Here is a 22,200-nt window from a genome sequence, read left to right on the forward strand (position 1 = left end):
AAGATCAATATACTGTCCAAAAATACAGATCGAATACAAAATAGAGGTACATTCAATTTTTTAAAAAAGTGGAGGAGTAAAGTGTCATTTCAGGACAACAGAGACATTCTGTGCAGTAGATGGGAGTTAAAGTGACAGTGATGTTACAAGGTGACACAGTGTGAATGGTAGCAGCAGTTGTGTAGACAGTGCAGTGTAGCAGTGCAAATTTTTAGCATGAAATAGTGTGCAGTAGTAGACCGAAGTATACTATGGTACAGGGCGCAATATAGTGGAAGTAGCATATTCAGTAGATGGATGGATGTGGTATTATAAAAAAATGCCAAAATAAATATTAAAGTGCAGAAGTACAATATAATGTTATTAAATAGTGTGCAAAGTAAGCATCAGAGTCTGTATTCACAGTTGTTTTTTACCTCTTCCTGCTATTCTGTACCTGCACACCCCTTTTGCGCAATAAAAAGGGGAAAAAAAACTCTTCATATTTATATTCAAACCTTTACTTAAGACTTGGAAAATAAATTGAGGGAGACCCTAATTTCCAATGATGCCAAGCATGAACATTAAAAGAGATTAAAACAATCAGTAAGCAAACAAATAACAGTTAAAATAGAAATAAAATCACACAAAAAAATCAATAATAGCAATGTTTAATAGCTAAAAATAAATAAAATAAAAATACAGGATAATATAAGCCACTTTTTGGGTTGGGGTTTTTTGTAATCAAGAAGGGAGTTTAAATCTAAATAGTCATCTGCAATTTATTCTACTGGTTTTAACAGATGACATCACATCCCTTCCATCCTGACTTCCCTCCACGGGCTCCCTGCCTGTTTTAGAACTGATTTTAAGATTTTACTGATCACTTTTTAAATGCTTGTTGGGGTCTTGCCCCAAATTACATTTCTGAGATGTTGACCCAGTATTGAGCCAGCTTGCAGCCTCAGATCCTCAGGTTATTCCGGGTTCGAGTTGTTCCAAAGTCAAGGCTCAAATCTAAAGGTGTCCATGTTTTTGCCATCAGGACCCGTTGGCTTTGGAACCTGAGAAAAACTGAGGAAACACGGCTCGCAGAATCAGTGACGTCTTTTAAAACACTTCTTAAAACTCACTTTACAGTCTTGCTTTTATGTTATTTAACCATTATTCATTTACCTATTTATTCATTTTTAATCGAGCTTCTCTAATTAGTGAAACGTTGATAAAACAAAAGAAATTCCTTTTTCCAACAAAGACAACAAGCTACATTTCATCAAAACAAGCCATCCCCCAAGGTGGACAGATAACGTCTTCAGTGACTCTCCCCTGCCTATGGGTACAAGGCAAGAGGAGGAGGGCTAGGATAGTCATAAAAACCATCTTAAAAGTCCCAAAGTCTCGCGAGAAAGTCGTCAAGTGTGTGGTGTGTGTGCACAAAATACCGGCTAGCTAAATCCATGCTCTACTTTACAACCGCGGTCTTCACTTAGGCCCATGTATAACTTTGTTTTACAACAATAACGTTACCACCGGCAACACATTTTATACTGAAAACATCACTTCTATACCAACTTTTGATTTCCAAAATTGACAATCAATGAATGAATGCAGAAAACTGTACATAAATAGCAGTAAAAATAGATACTTTATTATGTTCCACTTCTGACAGCACGTGTGTTTGGTCCGTGTGCTGTGTCTGAATCCACACAGTGTGTATGAGAGTGTACATTCATTTTAAAAAACGCAGCCTACACAGGTTAACAAGTCATAGATGATGGATGGCCGGTTTAGTGAAAATTCTGTACGTCATTAGTATGTGACAGTCCAGCAGAGGACTGACACATACTAATGACAGGCTGAAATGAGTGTTATTCTGCTGCACACTTTTTCAGAGTGGACAGCTGGAGGTGACCATTCAGCTCCACTTCTCCCTCTAATCGCCTTCATCACCATCATCACCATCCAGCAGAAACTCACTGATCTCCTCTCTCATCTGAGACCTGCACAACAAAAAAACACACAAGTCAAAATGTGACATGTCTGTCCTCAGAAAAGCAGTTTTATGTCTTGTGACTGATCAGCAGTGATATAACGTAGCTGTGAATCTTCTACGTGGAACCAATGATTAGAACTGATGTTTGAACAAATCTAATCTCCTCACCTCCTGTGCCTCCTCTGAGCCTCCGACAGGATGTACTGAGGCAGACGTTCCACTGACGACTGGAAGGGAAACGGACGGAGACAAAGGGACAGGACAGAGGACAGTGTCAGAACCAGACTAAGGCCGCGTTTAGATGACGGCCCAATTAAAAACTGAAAAGTCTGTGTTCAAATGATAACTTTGTGAAAAAAAACATTTTACACAGATCTGCAAAAACAAGCGAAAGTGCTGTAGTATGCATACCAGGCCAGTAGCTGGCGGTGTAACTTTGTAATGACACATCATAGAAGAACACCAGGTGCCTGCACATGAAGGTGTTCTTCTACAGAGCGGTGAGTAGAAACAAACAAGACGATCGCGAACTCACACGAGGACTGACAGACTAAATAACCTCAGCAGAGTCAGTAGCACAAACAGCTCAGTAGCACGCCACTGTTGTTATTGTTGTCTTCCTACCTCCACACGGCTGCTTGCCTGAAATGTAATACGTTAAGTGCGGCTGTGATGTCATCAGGTGACAGAAGGGGATGGCATTTTCAAAACATTACACTCTGGAACCTGGTTTCAAAGGACTGCATTTTCAGGCCCCCAAAATGCCACTGTCGTGTGAACGAAAGGCCAAACCGAAACAAACGTTTAACATTTAATGCAAGAACTGTTGCCGTGCTGGACAACACACTACATGTGACAGAATTTTTTTTCTTAACAAAAACACAGTCTTCAGCTCATAACGAGCAAATAGAATTTGGATTAAGCGGTTAACATCAAATACAAAGTTTCGATTTTGGATGTCATGACATCCAGTCAGTATGTTTCTGCACGTGGGTTCACTCACCATGTCTTTGATGGTCAGCTGGCAGCTGTAACACAGCAGGCTCTTCAGATGGCTCGTCTCTGATGCTCTGTCATACAACAACAAAGGTAACTGCTCTGATACCAGAGAGACAGGAACATTTAAAATTCAATTTCACATTTTATTAATTACTTTTAAATCCTTGCATGGTCTACTCCGATCTACATTTCAGAACTATTAACCCCTTACTCTGCTCCCAGACCTCTTAGATCAGACAATCAGATGTTATTAAATGTACAAAGATCCAGACCAAATTCAAAAGGGATTATGCTTTAACAGTTCTAGCCCAAAAACTGTGGAATAAACTTCCCATGAACATCAAAGCAGCCCAATCAGTTCCTCATTTAAAAAAAACTTTTAAAAAGACACTTATACAGTCAGGCATTTGTATAACTTCATAACTTTTGTATGAATTTAATATGTATGTAATTAAATATATGTATGTTTTAATGGCATTGATGTTTTACCTTAAGCTCTTGTAATGTATGATTTGGTTTTGTGAAACACTTTGTGACTTTGATTTAGAAAAGCGCTAAACAAATAAAGTTTATAATTTATTATTATTATTATTATTTATTACTCACTGTACACACTGGTTGCAATGGTGTGCTTTATACCTCATATTAACACCGTTAATCATTTTATAGTCATGACTTCAGACAAAAGGCAAAAAAAGAGGTCAGTCCCACTTAGAAAGGTGTTCTGAATTAGCTTGTTATCATCACATTGCATGTTAAAGGTCCAGTGTGTGGAGTTTAGCAGCATCTAGTGGTGAGGTCGGAGACTGCAACCGACTGAAACTTCTCCTGTGTGCTAAGTGTGTGAGAACTGTGGTGGCTGCTACAAAAACGCCAGTGTCCCTATCTAAACATCAATCTGGTTTATCTTCTTTACATTGAGCTGACTGGGTGATGTGCCACACAGCTTAACCCAAAGGAGACACTCTGTTTATGTGAGGTTTAGGGAACACGATAAATCACACTCCATTCTCTGGCCTCTCAGGATATCTTGATCAGTTTTGTATTTAACCCTGTGCACATCGGTTGACCATTTTTTAAGTTACACCTGTAGAAATTTGAATAAAACTGCAGGAAACTCAAAATGTCTGATGCTTTTCTATGGAGGTCTACCAGCAGGATGTCCGTGTACATTGTGTAGGTGCACAAAATGTGGTTGGCTCGTGGGGTGGGGCTTAGCGACAGATCGATTGTGTGACGTCATTTGAGACTGCGACTTCTCTTTGCACGCTCCCTGGGAGGGAGCCTGCTCTTAAGGTAACAACACCACAATGATTCTTAGTTTCATGTGATGTTACACTCATGAGAACATATTCCATTTCTGTCAATATAACCTCCTACAGAGCGCCCCAGGGATTACATTTTTCTGCAGGCAGATGTGGAAGTTAATGTCACCCCGGTTCCTTCGTCAAAAGCCTATGGGAATTTTCCACTCTTGCAATACGTAGTCTACAGAGCTCAAAATCGCCTGGCCCTGACGGGTATACACCTGAGTTTTATAAGATGTTTGCTGGAGAACTTGCCCCCCTCCTTTTAAAGGTATTTAATGAATCAGTTGAAAGGGGCCTTCTCCCAGCAACATTTTATCAGGCATCGATTTCCTTATTACATAAAAAAGGTAAAGACCCACTCGATCCGACATCATATAGACCAGTGAGTCTACTAAATGTAGACACAAAAATTTTAGCTAAAATAATGGCCATTAGATTAGAAAATGTGCTTCCAACAATAATTCACGAAGATCAGACGGGATTTATTAAAAACAGACAAATGGTTCATAATATTCGCAGATTATTTGATATTATATACACATCTGGCCCTCGTTCCCACTCAGAAATAATAATATCCCTGGATGCTGAGAAGGCTTTTGACAGGGTCGAGTGGGATTATCTCTTCTCGGCTCTGTCGAGGTTTGGTTTTGGCTCCAAATTTATTTCATGGATCAAACTTCTCTATGCCTCTCCAGTGGCATCAGTACAGACAAATAGGCTAAGGTCTGATTACTTCCATTTAACACGGTCTACTAGGCAGGGCTGTCCGCTGTCGCCGCTGCTTTTTGCAATAGCAATAGAACTACTTGCAATCTCTTCACCTGAATACAGCGGGATTGTTAGAGGGGGTGGGGAGCATAAAATTTTGCTGTATGCGGATGATTTACTATTGTATATTTCCAGCCCCTCCAAATCAATTCCTGCAATACTGTCTGTCTTAAATATATTTGGTCGAATATCAGGATATAAGCTTAATATTAATAAAAGTATATTGTTCCCGATAAAGATCTTAGCTGAGGAACGCTCTTTTCAAACTTTGCCCTTTAAAGTTTCTACTCAGTTTAAATACTTAGGAGTTAACATTACTAAGGCATTTACAGATCTTTACAAAGATAACTTTTTAAAATTACTGGATCAAACAACACAAGATCTGCAAAGATGGGCCCTGCTCCCCATATCATTAGCTGGACGAATAAATATAATTAAGATGACCATCCTCCCCAGGTTTTTATTTTTATATCAGTGTATTCCAATATGTATCAAAAACATTTTTTTTCGCAGTATAGATAAAATTATCTCAGAGTTTATTTGGAACAATAAAAAACATAGAATAAGGAAGGAATTCTTACAGAGGCCCAAATCAGTAGGAGGGATGGGATTGCCGGATCTTAAGCTTTATTACTGGGCAAGTAATATAAGGATGATGGCCTACTGGCTTCAAAAACAACCTCTGTTGTGGATTAACATAGAAAGGTCATGTTGCTCCCCCTCCTCTCCGTCAGCCCTGTTATTCTCTGCTCTACCCACTGTACGCCCCGAATCGTTAGACAACCCAGTAGTTTCTCATACACTCAAGATTTGGTCCCAGGGAAGAAAATTTTATGATGGCAGGCTGGATCTCTTTGAGGCCCTTTAGTTAAAAATCATTCTTTTGCACCCTCATTTAATAATACAATGTTTGACGATTGGTCTGGAAAAGGAATCTGTAGCTTCATAGATATATTTATTGATGATGTATTCCCATCATTTGAGCAGGTACAAAAAAAATACAACATACCTCTGTCACAATTTTTTAAATATTTGCAGGTCTGGAACTTTGTAAAGCAAAATAATCCATATTATCCTAACTCCCCAGAACAGTCCTCAATGGAACTGATACTAACGCAAGATCCTCACAAGAAAGGAGGTATATCAAATATATATGAAAAGCTCTCCCAGTGGAAGTGTACAACATCTATGGAACATCTGAAATCAGCCTGGCAGCAGGACCTAGGTGAAGAGATTGCAGAGATGCAATGGCACACAGCTCTGAATCAGACCCATAACGCCTCAATTTGTGCAAGACATGGCCTCCTACAATTTAAGATAATTCATCGGTTACACTGGTCTAAACAAAAGCTAAGTAAGATATTTCCAGGGATAGATCCCTTATGTAATCATTGTGGGCTTTCACCGGCATCATTGGGTCATATGTTCTGGAATTGCCCAAGGATATTAAAGTATTGGAGTGATATTTTCCAGACTTTATCAAGAATTTTACACAGACCTGTTGATTTAGACCCCCTGATTGCAATTTTAGGAATTATAGACTCTAACATAATAAATAACAACTTGGAATATAATATGATATCATTTGTTTACTCGCACGGCGTCTGATCTTACTCAATTGGAAACAGAGGACTACACCGACACATTTAAATCTTCTAAGAGATGTAATGAAGCACTTGGAGCTTGAGAAAATTTGTATTTTGTATGGAAGACAGATTTTATTTATTATTTAAATTCTATTTTTTTTTCACATTTTACAGACTCTAATTATAAGACAGGTGTACATTGCATGCAATTGTGTGCTATGTCCTTCATTCTAAGTCCTTTCTTAAAGCTCATGTAGCATCTCCTTTCCCCCCTTTTTTTTTTCTTTTTTTCTATGTACTATTTTTTAATTAAGTGATTAACATGGTACATTGTCTGTATACATATGTGCATAGATAGCAGAAGGCATATGTATGTACGGCACTATGTAATATATTTGTTCAAAAAGACAATAAATACAGTTTAAAAAGTTTAAAAGCCTATGGGAATTTTCCATTGGATTTTGGATCATTGTAGAAAAAAGGCTCTGTGGTTAACAAATATTTATGATACCTATATGTTTAATTCAGTAAAAAAACTTAAACACCACTTTCAATATTTTTGAAGCCTAAATGCAATAGTCTGATGTAAGTCTGATGTTGCCACGGCTACGAGGCTGTAAAGCCATGTTCGGCACGATAACATTCTGTAGTCCCATTTAGCCGCCTCCTTAAACACACATAAAAGCCTCAAAGTTCACAGCAGGTATTTACTGATGTATTTTATGTTGTACAACAAAATGTGAAAGTTTCTTCAGCTTGTGTTAACTAATGACCTTATTTCAGGCTTCGAATCAAAAACATAAAAAAAACAAAAAAACATGCCATTTGAGACGAGGGACCCAGAGGTGATAAAATGCTAACTCATTTCCGAGTTTTAGGGCTCACTCCTGGGGTAATCTATATCCTACTCACTGGACTTTTTAAGGTCAGTGTGATCCCTGATTAGGTGACAACATGATGTTAATCAAGAGAAATAAAATGACTGAAAACTTACCTGGCAGACGAACAGCAGCCACCACCACTCCATGCTTTCCCACAGTCCTCTCCTCCACCAGAGGAGCAGCACTGTCCAGAGGGAGCAGCTGATTCTGGCTGCACCAGAGCTTTAATGAAAACAGAGGAGTTTTTTTATGAAATTTTTGGCTTTTATTGATAAGACAGCTTGATAAACAGGGAACATGGGACAGCGATGGAGGACAACATGCAGTAAAGGGCCACAAGGCGGAATCAAACCTGAGCTGATACAAAGGACTAGGCCCACATCGGCACCTGGTGAGCTGGAGGTCACCCCAAGAAACTGAGCTGAACACTTTTTTTAAGCATTTCTGACGTCTATTGTTGTCATTTTGTGTGGAGCATCATCTGCATAGACAGCTGTTGAAATCACACAGATATGCCACTCAGCTCCTACAATAAGTCTAAAATACACTGTGGAAACTAAACTGTTACATTCAGACTGTTTAGAGCAAAAAATGCTCCATTGAAACCCATTCAAACCGACATTTTTGATCCCACAGCCATCAAAGCACAAAAACATGCAATGTATTATTTCTGGGTGTCATTCTGGGCTTTTGTGTTGTGTTGTGTCAATTTGTCTTTTTTTTTTTTTTACTATTTTCCACCTGATGATGTAATTTTTACCATATTTGGCATAAGGAGAAACTATGTGCTATTTCCACTAGGTGCACTGTCACAATCAGTGTTGCTGATAATCATTGACATATCTCAGACTGTGATTAAAAAAAAAAAAAATCAGCTTTGCTTTGTATATTGAAAATAGTTATTTTTTGTCATCGAAAAACATAGCGGCATCATCAAAAAGGGCATTTAAAAGACTGAAATTCTAAAAAAAAATGATATTAACGATTAGGTCTGAGTTGGTTAAAAAAAATAACTCAACGAAAATAGAAAATCATATTAATGTATATTTGTTATTTGTTATAGCCTGAAAGCGCATAGCATGCAGTATATTAAAAACTTTTTTTTTTTTTAAATGTGTGTTTTTTTTTGCATCTAAAACATTGTGAATTCATAACAAAAACCTGGCCTTTCTGACAACCAAAACATTGTTTACTTAATACAAAAGTTTATTGAAAGTAACAGGACAGTTGCTCTCTTCTACTTATCTCTGAATCAACTGACTGACTAAGCCTACAGAGAAGATGTAATCAAGACGTATTCAGAGAGTCAGTTAGTGTACCTGGGGTTTGTCTTTGGCTCTCAGCAGTAGAAGCTCCTGGAGATTTGGTCTGAGAGAGCTGCTCTGAGATCAGTGTCGCCTTGAAGGCTGAGGCATTCTCTGAGAAAAAAAAAACGAAAATCATTCAAGACTTCTTTTATGTGAGTAAAGAATGCTTATATTGGCTATATACAGTGTACCTGCAAGTGTACACTGTAAGTGCAATGCAACGTGTACACGTGCTGCCTATTTTACACACAGCTTGTTATGTACAGCACAGATTCTTGTCAGAAATGTGTAGTGGTTTGACGCCAATGGCATGCTCCCTCAAAAAATGTTTCATCTGTGTCTCTAGGAAGGTTTTCATCACAGATGTGCACAAAACTTAAGCCATATTTTCAAAATGATGATTGTTACATGACTGTGTTTCCACTGAGTGATGTTCTGTGACTTCTTCTCTGGTGATAACATTATAAGAAGCATGGTGATGGATGTTCAAAACATTAGCAGCTTTATTTTTATTGCAGCCACCACACTAGCTATCATTATTCCCAGTCCAAGGCCAGGTAGGCGAGTTATGGAGCCATAATGGAAAGGCGAGCCTCTTATACGTGGGAGCGGCCACATGAGGGATTTCTGGGAGGTGATAGTCCACGATTTCACAGAGGAATTGTGGATTCAAAACTTCCACATGATCAGCTCAACATGAACAGCTCTTGTAGCTCCTGCTGCATCATGAGAGAGCCAGATCCTACTGACAAGCACATAGCCACAGCATCATGTGACCTAGAAAAGCCAAAAGGGTGTTTCCATTGCAGTTTTGCCAAAGTTGGCTTTTTCAAATCACCTGAAATTCCACCTCGCTTGAGAGGTGGAATTTCAGTAAAACCTTTTTTGAGATAAGTGGGAGTTTTTTCAAAATTGAGGTGTTTCCATTAGGCGCATTTTATATTTGCAATTTCAATTTGCGCAGTTTGAGGATTAATGGAAACCCACCTCATGTTTATTAGAACGGCAATACAATAAGCTCAACTCTGTCTTCCAGCACTCACCCACAGCAGTATCCAGGTTGCACATACACAGCAGACACCTGTCACAGTGTTCAGCTGTGGAGCTCTTACAGGCCGTCTGCAGCTTCTCACTGGTCCTGCAGTACACACAGCAGCATGGTGTTAATGATGGGGTGTGTGGAAAATGATAGACTGACTGTGTCTTACTAATAATTAAAGAAAGAACACATGCTCACATCCATGATGTTTGTCCCTCCCACTGACCTGTAGATAGTGCTGACAGTAGAGGGGAAGTCTGCCTGCAGTTTGGTGACAAAGCTCTCTGTCAGACGCTGGATGCTGGCCTTTTCTGCTGTCTGAGGGACACACACACTTAACTTAAACATTTATGGAGTCACACTAGACTTGTTCATGCAATAACAGGGACATATTAAAACTCAAATAAACCAGCAGCAGATGTACCAGCTGCATGCCCCCAAATACCAACATCCCCATATTTTTAACAGCAGTTCAGAGAAAAGTTTGAAAGAGGTCGATCTCACCTTCGTGTCGAGACTTGGGGTGAACACAGAGGGCACGCTGAACAGACGGTTGTAGTAAGCGATCTCTTTAGCTGAGTAGTCCCTCATTGGACGCACTAATATGATGTCACCATACCTGGAGTCTGAGAAACCCTGTTTATATACACACACACACACACACACACACACACACATTTTCTATTTAAATTTATGTTAGATTCCTCATTTGATATTACAGAAAGCAAAGGCTCCCAAACTTTTCCCTGCCAAAACCAGCATGACCCTCCTCTTGCAACATCTCTTAAAAAACCCACTGACAATATGACAAATGCTTTAAAAAAATAAATAACCCTGATAACCCAAACTGATGCTACTGTTGCTGTCACGTTAAGTAACTTTTTTAAAATAGCTATAAGTTAATTTTATCCAATATAATCATCAACATAATTAGTCAATATAATCATTGCTTTGTTGACTTTGTATTTGGTTATATGAATGCACTACATGGTGAAAAAAAGGGTTAAAAAAGGAGTTGAAATAGCAATTTAAAAAGACAAAGATTCTCAAGAAAACATTCTCATGTCGTTGGCCAGCCACACACAAAATAGTTAGAAGCCTCAAGACTCTTGTATGCCTTCAAACTGTGTAGTCGGAGGTCTGTAGGACGAAGTCATTTGTGATATGAATTGCTTCCACACTAGGCAGATGGTCTACCTGTGGGTAAAAATCACTTTTCTGTAAAGTGCAGGGATCATATCCATTATGTCTAAAAATGTTCTGCTGATGGCTGCTGCATGCAGGTCCATCTAAGGCTTTAGTGTATTCACTCTCCTCCGTTCCCAGTTCTCCGTTCTGACTTTTGTGCGTCATCAAGATCATGTCATCGCAAACAAGCTATTTCTTATAAACAGGAAGGAAATCCAGGCACTCCAAAACAGTGTGAAAAACACGGAGGAATTACAATAAAAAGCCTTTATTGCAGTGGCTTAATCATTAAAAAAGCCAACATGTTTCCACCACTGCCGGTCTTTGTCAGGGCTTGAAAAAAGAAAAAGAGCAAAACTAAGAAAACATTGAGGAATCCCAAAATCAGAGGGTACTCACAAAATAAGAACAAATTTTGGATATGAGCAAAAACAAGAGAAAATTTGTTTGTATATCATTTGTTGCGTGATGCCCACTGTGTAGTACACATGATGATCTGCCTCTGACTGCTCACTGTCTGTATGTGTTTCAGGGTCTGTTTCAAGGAATATTTTATCCAGAAGTTCAGAGCCATGCTGGGTAAATACCAGTAAGCTGGGTTTATTTCTACACTTCATTCCCTAAATAATAACTCATATTCTCTCCTGACACAGCATGACTACATGAAGTTTACTTGGATTTGCTCTACACACAAACATTTTTTTTGTTTGTTAATTCTTAAAGCCCTTACAAAACCGTCAGTGGTCGAAACACGTTGGCTTTTTTAATGATTTAGCCACTACAATAAACGCTTTTTAATGTAATTCCTCCTTTTTTTTCCTGTTATGAGCACTGGACACTAGTCTTTGACCTACATTTTTACAGTTATTTTTTGTTTGGTTGTTTTTCCTCCATGCTGTTTCCAGGATCTGTAGTCTGACTCCCTCTCTGTCACACACACACAGCCACACATACACACCGTGTCCTGAGCCAGCTGAGCTCCTCTGCCCAGTGAGATACTGGTGAGCAGTTTGACAGCCAGTCTGGTGCAGTTGTCTCCCAGCATCAGCTTGCAGTAGCCTTCGGTGCGAGCCGTGTGCACCAGCAGGTGCTGCCTGTACCGACAACACACAGTGAGGTCAGCAAAGCCACAAACACACACAGGAGCTCCTCAACATGACGTGTGTTTAAATCCACAGCAGAACGGTCATCTGCGAGGCAAACGTAGACCACTGCTGTCTTCCTCTTTGCCTCCATCTGTGTTCAAGCACATGCTGACCATGTGCTTTCATTTCAGGAGGGAGCTCATCATTCTCCCCTGCAGGGTTCATACACACTTTTACCAACACATACCTATGACTTAGTGGCTAAATTTAAAGACTACAAATTTTCTGATTGGATTTTTAAACTTCCATTATTTTTCCAGGGTTTTCATGACCGTACACACCAATATGAATGAAAACGTGTCAAAACAACAGCTGTGGGAGCGGTGTCTTATCTCTGAGGAGCAGCAGGGAGTCAGGGGGCGTCTGTCTGACCTCAGCGTGTTGAGCAGGTCCTCTCTGGCCGTCAGTGTCGTAGCCGAGCCGATCAGCTGCTGCAGGGAGCGTGTGTGGGACTCCTGAACGACAGAAAGTGATGTTTCCCCCTGTTCCTGTGTTGTGGAGCAGCTCGTGCTGTCGCTCTGAATGAAGTGATCCACAGCTGCTTTGTAGGCGCTGGCTGGGCGCTCTGAGGCTGACGGGGCCATCAGCACCACCGAGCTGGGCAGGTGCAGCACCTGAGAGGAGGTCACAGGACACAACAACACGTTTTCTGTCAGCGCTCTCAGTGTTACAGCCTCAACCTCACCACATTACTGCCGTGTAAACACGACATGGGACCGACATGTACAACTGTTGTCAAATTTAGGTAACAATGAACCTCATGCAGCAACATTCATTTTTTCTCTTATCTTTCTGGAAAGAGAAAAAATAGGAGAAGTCAACTCTGAGCTGCATCAAATGTTCTTAACCACCCAAATCTGCTCTGACCAGCTGTGCTCAATGATGAACTCCCACTGATCATAAGTCACCTGTTAGCACAGGTAATGCCCCCTAAACATAATAGAAGGGCAGGTTTTGTGCCGTGTGCAAAGACTCAGGCACGTGAATAAGACTGGACATGCCAGCCCTGGTCAGCAGAGAGATGCACAGTAACAGTAACTGAAATTACAGAAAGTGGGATTAATGCACTGAGTATAGTAGTATTTCTTTAGCCCTGAAATTTAATAATGCAGTCACTGATATTTCCTCTAAAACATCATCTCAAATTGATTAAATGATATTCAGGCATTTTTAAAAGATCCTCAGATATAAAACTTTTTTTCATCGCACTGGGCAACAATTTGAGGACTGTGAAAATGAGATGCTTTTCTCTTATCTTGGTCAGAGTGCTCTCGACCACTCGTAAAATGTTCTCTTACCTAAAAGAAGAGCAAAAATAAGTAAACACTGAACAAAATAAGAACAAATCATGGATATGAGAAAAAATGAAAGATAATTTGTTTTCACATTTCTTGCATGGGCCCTGCTTACATGTTTGAAAGGGGTTTTTGACTGATTGAGTGACTTTGATGTTGGGTGTTGTGACAGACCCTTCTGCACCCACACTGACCTGTTCCAGAGGCACCATATGAAACGGGAAGCCGGTAGCTCTAAACACGGCCTGCAGCTCAGTCGCCATCCTCTGCCTCTCCTCCACAGACTGACCTTCAGCTCCGCCCTCTGCAGACAAACACACACACAGTCACCGAGAGGAAATCTGGACCGGAATCATTTCTGAAATGACTCAACTCCTCCTGACGAACATGAAAGTGATTACACTCTATCTGAGAGTCACAATGTCATTACCGTCAATGTAGACAATGCCAGGTGAGAATCTCAGCTTCTTGTGAGCGTTTTGACTCAAGCCCTGAGAGGAGGAGAAGCTTTTCAGTTACCTCAATAACATCAAAACAAAGACCAGGACACAAGGTTAGAACAACTGGACATGGAAATCCAGTCATGCAATCTTCCAAAAATATTTAATTTCCATTTATTTTACCTATTTTAATAATTTAATTTACTTTTACTTTATCTATTTTAAGAGTTTTATATTTTTTTGTGGTTTTACTGCTTTATTTCTTTCGTTGGTTTTGGTCTATTTATTTGTATAATTTTAAATTCAGTAAAGATCAGGACAGTACTCAGATTGTAGCATTTTTTATTACCACACAGACTTTTCAGGCCGGACGCCCTTCTTCAGCGTGGACATTCGGCAACATCCCAAAGAAAGCCCACAGGTGGGGTTAACTAGGAGTCCATACATGAAAACATCTACAGTGCATCCCAGCAGGGGGAGTCAATTATTTTAAGATAGAGAATCACAGTAAAATGTATTTAAATCATAAAAAACCACAATAACAATAAAAATAAATCAACAAGTAAAATAAATAAATAAATAATAATAATCTAAGATGAGATTTATTGTTGTGAAGTTTTATTTTATTTCATAGATAATCTTATTTTATTCTCCGATTTATTTGGATAACTAAGTTAATTTCACTTATGCTATATTCATACATTATATGTTGTTTTAAGTTGCCTTTGCTGTAAGTTAAAATAAGGGAACCAGGCCTACTTAACATGGTGCACCTTCCGCTGAGGGATATCAGAGATGCTTCAGATGTGTTCTGTGGCATTGAGTAGTTGACGAAGTGGACATTAAAAAGAGAATGAGAAGCTGAGAAGACATCCCCATGCTGTCTTTGACCACAGCCCTTATGTAATTTAAACATTAAGTTAAGGCTGCAAGAAGGCAGCCTTACAATATTAAACAAGTATTTTATTTTTGTTTTACAATGACATTATACATCCTGCAATATTTGTCCACTAGTTTTAATTTGATCCTAACTCTACCCTTTTGCTTTGTTTGTCAAAGCACAAGTTATTATTATTATTATTGTAAAACACTGGGATTATCTCTTTAAAGAAGCACTCTGTTAAAAGATGCTTTCATGGTGACAGATGGACTAAAAGACAAACCTCTTGAACTTGACTGAGCATGGAGCAGGAAGACGGCCCTCCAGACACAGCCAGCAGCACCTGCAGCCACAATATACACATCACACCTTTTCACTTTGTTTTAATTATTTAGAACAAATTCAAGTCAACATCATGTAGTCATGCTGTGTCAGGAGAGAACATGAGTGCAGAAATAAACCCAGCTTACCTTCTCTCCAGGGAAAATCACCCTGTTTTTACCCAGCATGGCTCTGAACTTATGGATGAAGTATTCCTTGAAACACACCCTGAAACACACAGAGACAGTGAGCAGAGTCAGAGGCAGATCATCAATCTGTGGGCCCAGTCTCAAATTACAGAAATGATTTACATCAAGCTTCATGCTTAAGGTTTGTAGCTAATAATAATCTTTCAATAATGATAATGATGATGATAATAATATTAATAATCTTTATTTGTTTAGCACCTTTCATACATAAAATACATCTCAAAGTGCTTTACACATGAGACTGCAACACATTAAAATTTTTATATATTTATGTCTTTATTTATTTAAATGTAAAAATAAACCAAATCAAATCATTATACAGCCCATGGATACCATAACTGTGGAAATAAGTTGCAGACAGGCTAGAGGTGAAAAACAAATGAAATAAATATGAATATAAAAGAAATATTGAACAACAAAAGTTTAAACAGCAAAAGCACATAAAAAGCATACAAGTTTAAAAAAAAAACAATCATAACATAAAATCAAAATAAATGGATGGAATTAATTCAAGCAAGAGAATATAAATGAGTTGGGTCCTCATACAACCACACCTAACATCTCATCCGGTGTAATATATAAGTCATATATACATTATGCAGCAGCTGTGTAGTACACAGGAGTAACAGTGCTGAGTACTGCATGTCTTACCTGCAGTATGTGTCTCCTGCTCTGATGACCACAGCGGCTGTCCCCTCTTTGCATTTGACACATTTTTTGGAAACACTAAGAAAAGGAGGAACAATGGACATCTATGAACTCATGAGCATGGATTCATATTTTATTTTATTTGTAAGTTAAATTAACAAATATACACAAAAGAATAACATACAAAAAAAGGTTAAAAAAATATATATATAGAGAGAGAGAGATAATTAATAAATATACATAATAGCAAACCATCTAGAAGAGTTCAGAGTTCTCAAATCATTCAAAATTCATGGGATGATAAATAGCATAGACATCACTTTTCTTTGTGCTGCCTTCAGACACCTTTCATAAGCATTTAAACCTCTGAAACCAGAGACAATTGGTCTGATTTCTTCCAAAGACACATGAAAAACATAATGAGCAGCTTGACAAGAAATGTCCTGCAAATGTCCTGCATATATGAGTAAAAGGTGATGGGGAATTGATCTTAAAATTAGCAGGAATTATTAGATTTTACCAAAAGAATTAGGTAAAAAATTCTAATAATCATCATTATTATTTATAATTCACTTAAATGTATATTTAAATTTTTTTTTTCCCGAAACAGGGAATACACACACACACACACACACATATATATATATAATTTTCTTGTGCGTTTCTTAAGTTGTTTTCTGGTAATTTTATTGTAAGTTTTTGGTCATTTCATTCTATTTCTGTGGCCATTTTTGTTAACTTGCCCTCCTCCTGTGTTTTGGAGAGAAATCAAGCAGTTTGCTCGGGTTTCAAGGGGTCATTTTATTTTGCTTCATGAGAAGTGCTTTTCAGTGTACTTACTAAAAGTGCTCATTCATGGAATCTCGTTTTAAGCTGCGTTTCACTCTGTCGTTTCTTTGTTTATTCAAAGAAACGACATACTGACCTTTGACACGTAAATCTTTTCTTAACTCTGATGTTATCACGTGACTCTGCTGGAACTGTGTCCAGTCAGCGTGAAGAAGCTCAACTTTCACAGAAGTACGTGCTTTTTACATTTACACCTTTCTATGATGACGCTTAAACGTGTAACACGTGTCCAACATGTACACAGTGATGTGATGACGTACCTGGGCACCTCCACGCGCTCCAGCTGATCATGGTAGTCTTCATCCACCTGGCACATCGTAAAGATGCTAACAAGCTAACACGGCGGTCTGCTGCTGTATGTGAACAGTGCTTAGAATTTAAAATTAAAATATTAACCTAAATATCTGTCGGAAAGACTTGACGTTGAGTCTCACTTTGACTCCACGGAGCAGAGAGGCGGCTCTGACGTCAGGCTGCTAACTAAACAGTTAGCTTGAACTGTCAGGCAGCGTTAGCATAAACCTTAGCATATAGCCGACACAGACAGCCGCGCGTTTCTGCAGCCACTTCAACTACATCAACTACGAGGCCGTTCAGCATTTATAACACTAACTTTGTTTCAGTAACAACTGCGCACTGTCGCTACCTGATCCCATCCATGCCGCCCACCCGATGCGTTCTGCACATGCGCGAGTGCTGTGCCACTTACGGCAGCCTAACTTGGACAAACAGATGTTGAGTTGCGTTGACATGAGTACCATCGGTGAATGATGGGTGAAGCCCTCGTTTTATTTCTTCAAAAGGGAAGCTGAAAATCCCACATTACCTCACTAAGTATAAAAGCTGTGACTATTAACACATTAAATTTTGTGCAGAGATTTATTGTTCTCACAAGCTGTGAAGACAATAAATATTAAATAAATTCATTTAAAAAGAAAATTATATTCATTAAAAAAGAAAATTATATTCATTAAAAAAGAAATAAGATTAAATAATTAAATAAAATTAATTTAAAATATGTAACATATTTTTTATACTATACCTTTACTATCTCATTATAGTTATAATAATCTAATAATCTTATTGCTCTATTTTAGCTTTTTGTGTTTGTGTTGTTCATTTGCCGCTTTTTGTTACTAATTTTACTTTGTATTTGCTATACAAGTTTGATTTATAGTAAACTCTGAGGCCTCATTCTTTCCTCATCTATGAAGAAATCAATCTCCACAGCTAGCACAAACATTGAAGGCACCTGCTTTACTTTATTGGCAATATTCAAAATTACAGTTATTCTCTTCTAACATGCCAAAAGTATGCAGACAAGCTCAGAAGAGTAATTAGCCAAAGAATATGTAAATTATTTTCAATGAGGCAAATGCAACAGAGTAGCTTCAGAGAACAAAATGAAGTTCATTTTCTCAATTTGGACATGGAAATCAGTCTCGGACGTCTTTAATAATAATAATAAATTCATGTGATATTTTCACGATGGTTCTCATCTTCCTCCGGCTCCGATCTGTCTCTGACAGTAAAAGGCAATATCTAGTTTGACCAAGCATGCATAGAAAGTATCTGACAGGTATAAAACATATGTTTGTCCAGTAGATAGATGTCCAGGATGGCAGACCGCAGTACAGTACAAATGTAAATCAAGGATCAGGATGACTTATAGCTACTCATGATAGATTATTGTTCACCAACACAGACACTTCTTCCACAGCCACCATGTCAGCCTCACAAAACTCCTTTTGGCCCAGTAGTGCCCCCTTGCAACACCAGCTGCCCCCTACCCCAGATATCACCTCAGACACACCTCAGCCTACTGTTCTTAGCTCTAGTGCCCCCTGCTGTCTTCTTTCTGTTCAATCATCCACTAAACCCATCCAAACTGTCATTAGAAAGAGATCTCGTAGGAAAACCCATAAAAGTGGTGCAAATTGTCTGATTCCAGTGCCGTTACAGTCAGCTATGGAGTGCACTGATAGACCATCATCGATTCGGATCGCCCTGCTCAATGCCGGTTCTATAAGGAACAAATCCTTCGTTTTGAACAATCTTTTTATGGAGAAATCTTTAGACTTCATGTTCCTGACTGAGACATGGCAGCAAGACATGGAGTTTATTCATCTGAAAGAAATCAGCCCACCTGGTTGCTCTGTCATTGGAACCCCACGTCTTTCTGGACGTGGCGGAGGACTTGCTACCGTGTTTCAGGACAGATTTACTTGCAGACTGGTAAACTCTGACTCATTCTCTTCATTTGAGTTACAGATGATTAAGGTTGGTTACCCAAAGTCTTTCTACTGCATTTTGATTTATCGACCTCCTGGTGCTGCTGGAGCCTTTCTAGCAGTTTTAATGAGTTTTTATCAGCCACTATTAAACTGGAGAATGTTTTAATATTAGGAGATTTTAACCTCCATATTGATAATGTTTCCTGTAATATGGCTGCAGAACTACTCACTATTACAGAGTCTTTTAACTTTAAACAACATATCTCTGGCCCCACACACATAAGGGGTCATACGCTGGATCTTGTTTTCTCCTTGGGTTTAAACATACATGGCGTATGTCTAGAGGATGTACACGTGAGTGACCATAGCTGTATTTATTTTAATCTATCATTTTACCTGGATCCCTTGCCACCCAAACCACTGATTCAAAGGAGAATCATAAACCAGGCTGCTGCTGAAAGGTTCTCAAACTTGTTTGATGCAAACATGGCTCATAGTGATGTCGATGTTTTTGGTTTCATCTTTTAACAACCAATGTACATCTATTTTAGACAGAGTGGCACCTTTGAAACAAACAGAGCCCAACATTCAACTTACTGTCCTTGGATAAGTGAAAGTATCCGGCACTTTAGGAGATACTGTCGGAAAATAGAACGGTTATGGAAAACCACTAAACTAGAGGTTCATAGACTTCATCTTAAAGAATCGATTTTTCCTTAAATGACATGATAAAACAGGCAAGAACACAATATTTTACAAATCTTATTGCCTCAAAAAAGAAAAATCCTAAAGTCTTGTTTGATACAATCAGTAATATCATCTCTCCTGATATTCCCCATGCACCAGTATACTCAAAGACTGAGCGCAATGAGTTTTTACACTTTTTGTAAATAAGATTGCTACCATCAGATCAGGTATTTCCCCTTTAAATCCTCAACATTATATCTGCAATTTGGTTACATCTGAAACTTGGTCTTCTTTTGCTTCTGTGACCCTACAGGACATCACCGCTATACTTGGTCATATGAAACAGACTTCAAGCCCTCTTGACATCCTCCCTACTCCCTTCTTTAAAAATGTCTTTCACTCTATTGGGCCCTGTATTGTTGAAATCATTAATGTCTCTTCTTTCTGGCTCAGTTCCCACTTCTTTAAAAAAGCTGTTGTTGAACCTCTGTTAAAAAAACCTCACTTGGATCCATCTCTGCCAACCAGCTACAGACCAATATCCAAATTACCTTTCATGTCAAAGATCTTGGAAAAAACAGTAGCAGAGCAACTTTTATATTTTTTGGAAAAAAATAATGTGATGGATACTTTCCAGTCTGGGTTTATAAATTTCATTCTACAGAAACTGCTTTTACTGAAGATCTCTAGTGACATCTTGATGGCAGTAGGCGGCTGGAGAAGTACACAGTTCTGGTTCTACTCGATCTCTCCAGCTGCTTTTGATACTATTGATCATGGTATCATGTTAAACAGGCTAAAAGATTTGTTTGGCATTACTGGTGTTGTTTTAGAATGGTTTACATCCTATTTATCTAAGAGATCTTTCAGTGTTTGCCTAAATGGAATAACGTCAGATACAGCGGACCTACCCTGTGGGGTCCCCCAGGGATCCGTTCTGGGTCCGATTCTGTTTTTATTATACATTTTTCCCCTTGGGCAAATTATAAGACATTTTAATGCTATATCTTATCATCTCTATCTTGAGACGACATCCAGATATACTGCTCTTTCAAAGCTTCTGAATTTCATAAATTATCTAGTTTAATACACTGCCTGACAGACATCAAGACATGGTTACAAAATAATTCTCTACAATTAAACAATGAAAAAACAGAAACTTTGATTATAGCTCCAGACAGGAAAATCCCAGAAATCAAAAAACACATAAGCTTTTTAGGGTTTTCAGATAAAATATCAGTTAGAAATTTGGGTGTCCTCTTTGATAGATCAATGTCTTTTGAGCATCATTCTAAACAGCTGGTCAGAAACTGTTTTTACCACCTCAGGAACATCTCAAAACTCAGATTACTGGTGTCAAAAGCAGAACTTGAGATGATTATGCATGCTTTTGTTTCTTCACGTCTGGACTACTGCAACAGTCTTTTTATCTGTTTAAATAAGTCAGCTTTAAATCGTCTCCAGACAGTGCAAAATGCCGCAGCTAGACTTTTAACTAGCACAAATAGAAGGTCACACATCACTCCAGTTTTAGCTTCTCTTCATTGGTTACCAGTACATTTTAGAATTCATTTTAAAATTTTAGTTTTAACTTTTAGGGCCCTACATGGTGAAGCACCACAATATATCTCTGACCTGCTGCAACCACATTCTTCATCTCATGCTCTGAGGTCAGCAGGCCAGAATTTGCTGTTCGTCCCACGCACTCATTTTAAAACTCGTGGTGATCGGGTTTTTCAGGCAGTAGCACCGAGACTATGGAACTCTCTGCCACTGGCTCTACGCTGCACCAACTCCACTGACTCCTTTAAAATGCAGCTGAAGACACTTTTATACAGACAAGCTTTTAATTAACCTCTTTTATTAACTTGGTGTTTATATTGTATTTTCTTTTGCCTTATTTCGAAGAACTGTGTTGTATTTTATCCTTTGTAAATCACCGTTTATTCTGTTTGTGAAGCACTGTGTTTTTATTGTAAAGCACTTTGTGATTTCTATCTATGAAAGGTGCTATATAAATAAAATTTACTTACTTACAGATTGGGTGGGTTGCACACATCAGGTACTGAAAATAACTTTCCTCTGTATAACTCTGAAACACCCATAGAATGGGCCTTAGCTACCAGACAACTCTTTAGCAGTAAGGGAAAGGTACTCTTCATCAATCACTTAGTCTAATGATCCTTCTGAAACACTATTGAGTGTCACAGAAATAAATGTTATTTTCAAACCAAGTCTGAGGTAACAGCCCTTTCCTTTATTAAATATCCCTATTTTTCCGCAGAAAAAATGTATGTGGAAAGAAATTATGCTTGAAAATCAGTGACCATGCTGAGTGACGTGACAGTGATGCAGGCAGACCTTGGTCCTAACCCCATCAACAGACATTAAAGCAAACCCTCTCATGTGTATAAAAGTAAAAGAGGATAAGCCTTTCAACTC

The 22,200-nt window shown here is 38.6% G+C and overlaps 1 protein-coding gene across 4 annotated transcripts; it reads right to left on the reverse strand.

Moving 5' to 3' along the window:
* Positions 1-1,605: 1,605 nt before the first annotated feature.
* ctu2 (cytosolic thiouridylase subunit 2 homolog (S. pombe)) lies at positions 1,606-17,546 on the reverse strand. Of its 4 annotated transcripts, none has more exons than XM_088086666.1 (17): positions 17,272-17,546; positions 17,098-17,187; positions 15,992-16,066; positions 15,281-15,359; positions 15,094-15,153; positions 13,921-13,981; positions 13,685-13,794; positions 12,568-12,809; positions 12,009-12,144; positions 10,367-10,498; positions 10,089-10,180; positions 9,867-9,961; positions 8,836-8,934; positions 7,630-7,738; positions 2,976-3,042; positions 2,141-2,199; positions 1,606-1,979 (listed from the first exon to the last, which is right to left on the reverse strand). In XM_088086666.1, exons 2-17 carry the CDS (start codon positions 17,151-17,153, stop codon positions 1,913-1,915), a joined length of 1,539 nt encoding a protein of 512 aa, XP_087942792.1. In that variant the 5' UTR covers positions 17,154-17,187; positions 17,272-17,546; the 3' UTR covers positions 1,606-1,912. The 4 variants fall into 4 exon arrangements, with proteins under 4 accessions (XP_087942792.1, XP_087942791.1, XP_042358638.2 ...); XM_088086665.1 differs by having other exon boundaries at positions 17,098-17,190; XM_042502704.2 differs by having other exon boundaries at positions 17,098-17,233; positions 17,324-17,545.
* Between the last annotated feature and the right edge of the window lie 4,654 nt (positions 17,547-22,200).

Source organism: Plectropomus leopardus, chromosome 13 (assembly GCF_026936395.1).
Source record: "Plectropomus leopardus strain MGB_pleo_1.0 chromosome 13, ASM2693639v1, whole genome shotgun sequence".
NCBI classification, from domain to species: Eukaryota; Metazoa; Chordata; class Actinopteri; order Perciformes; family Serranidae; genus Plectropomus; species Plectropomus leopardus.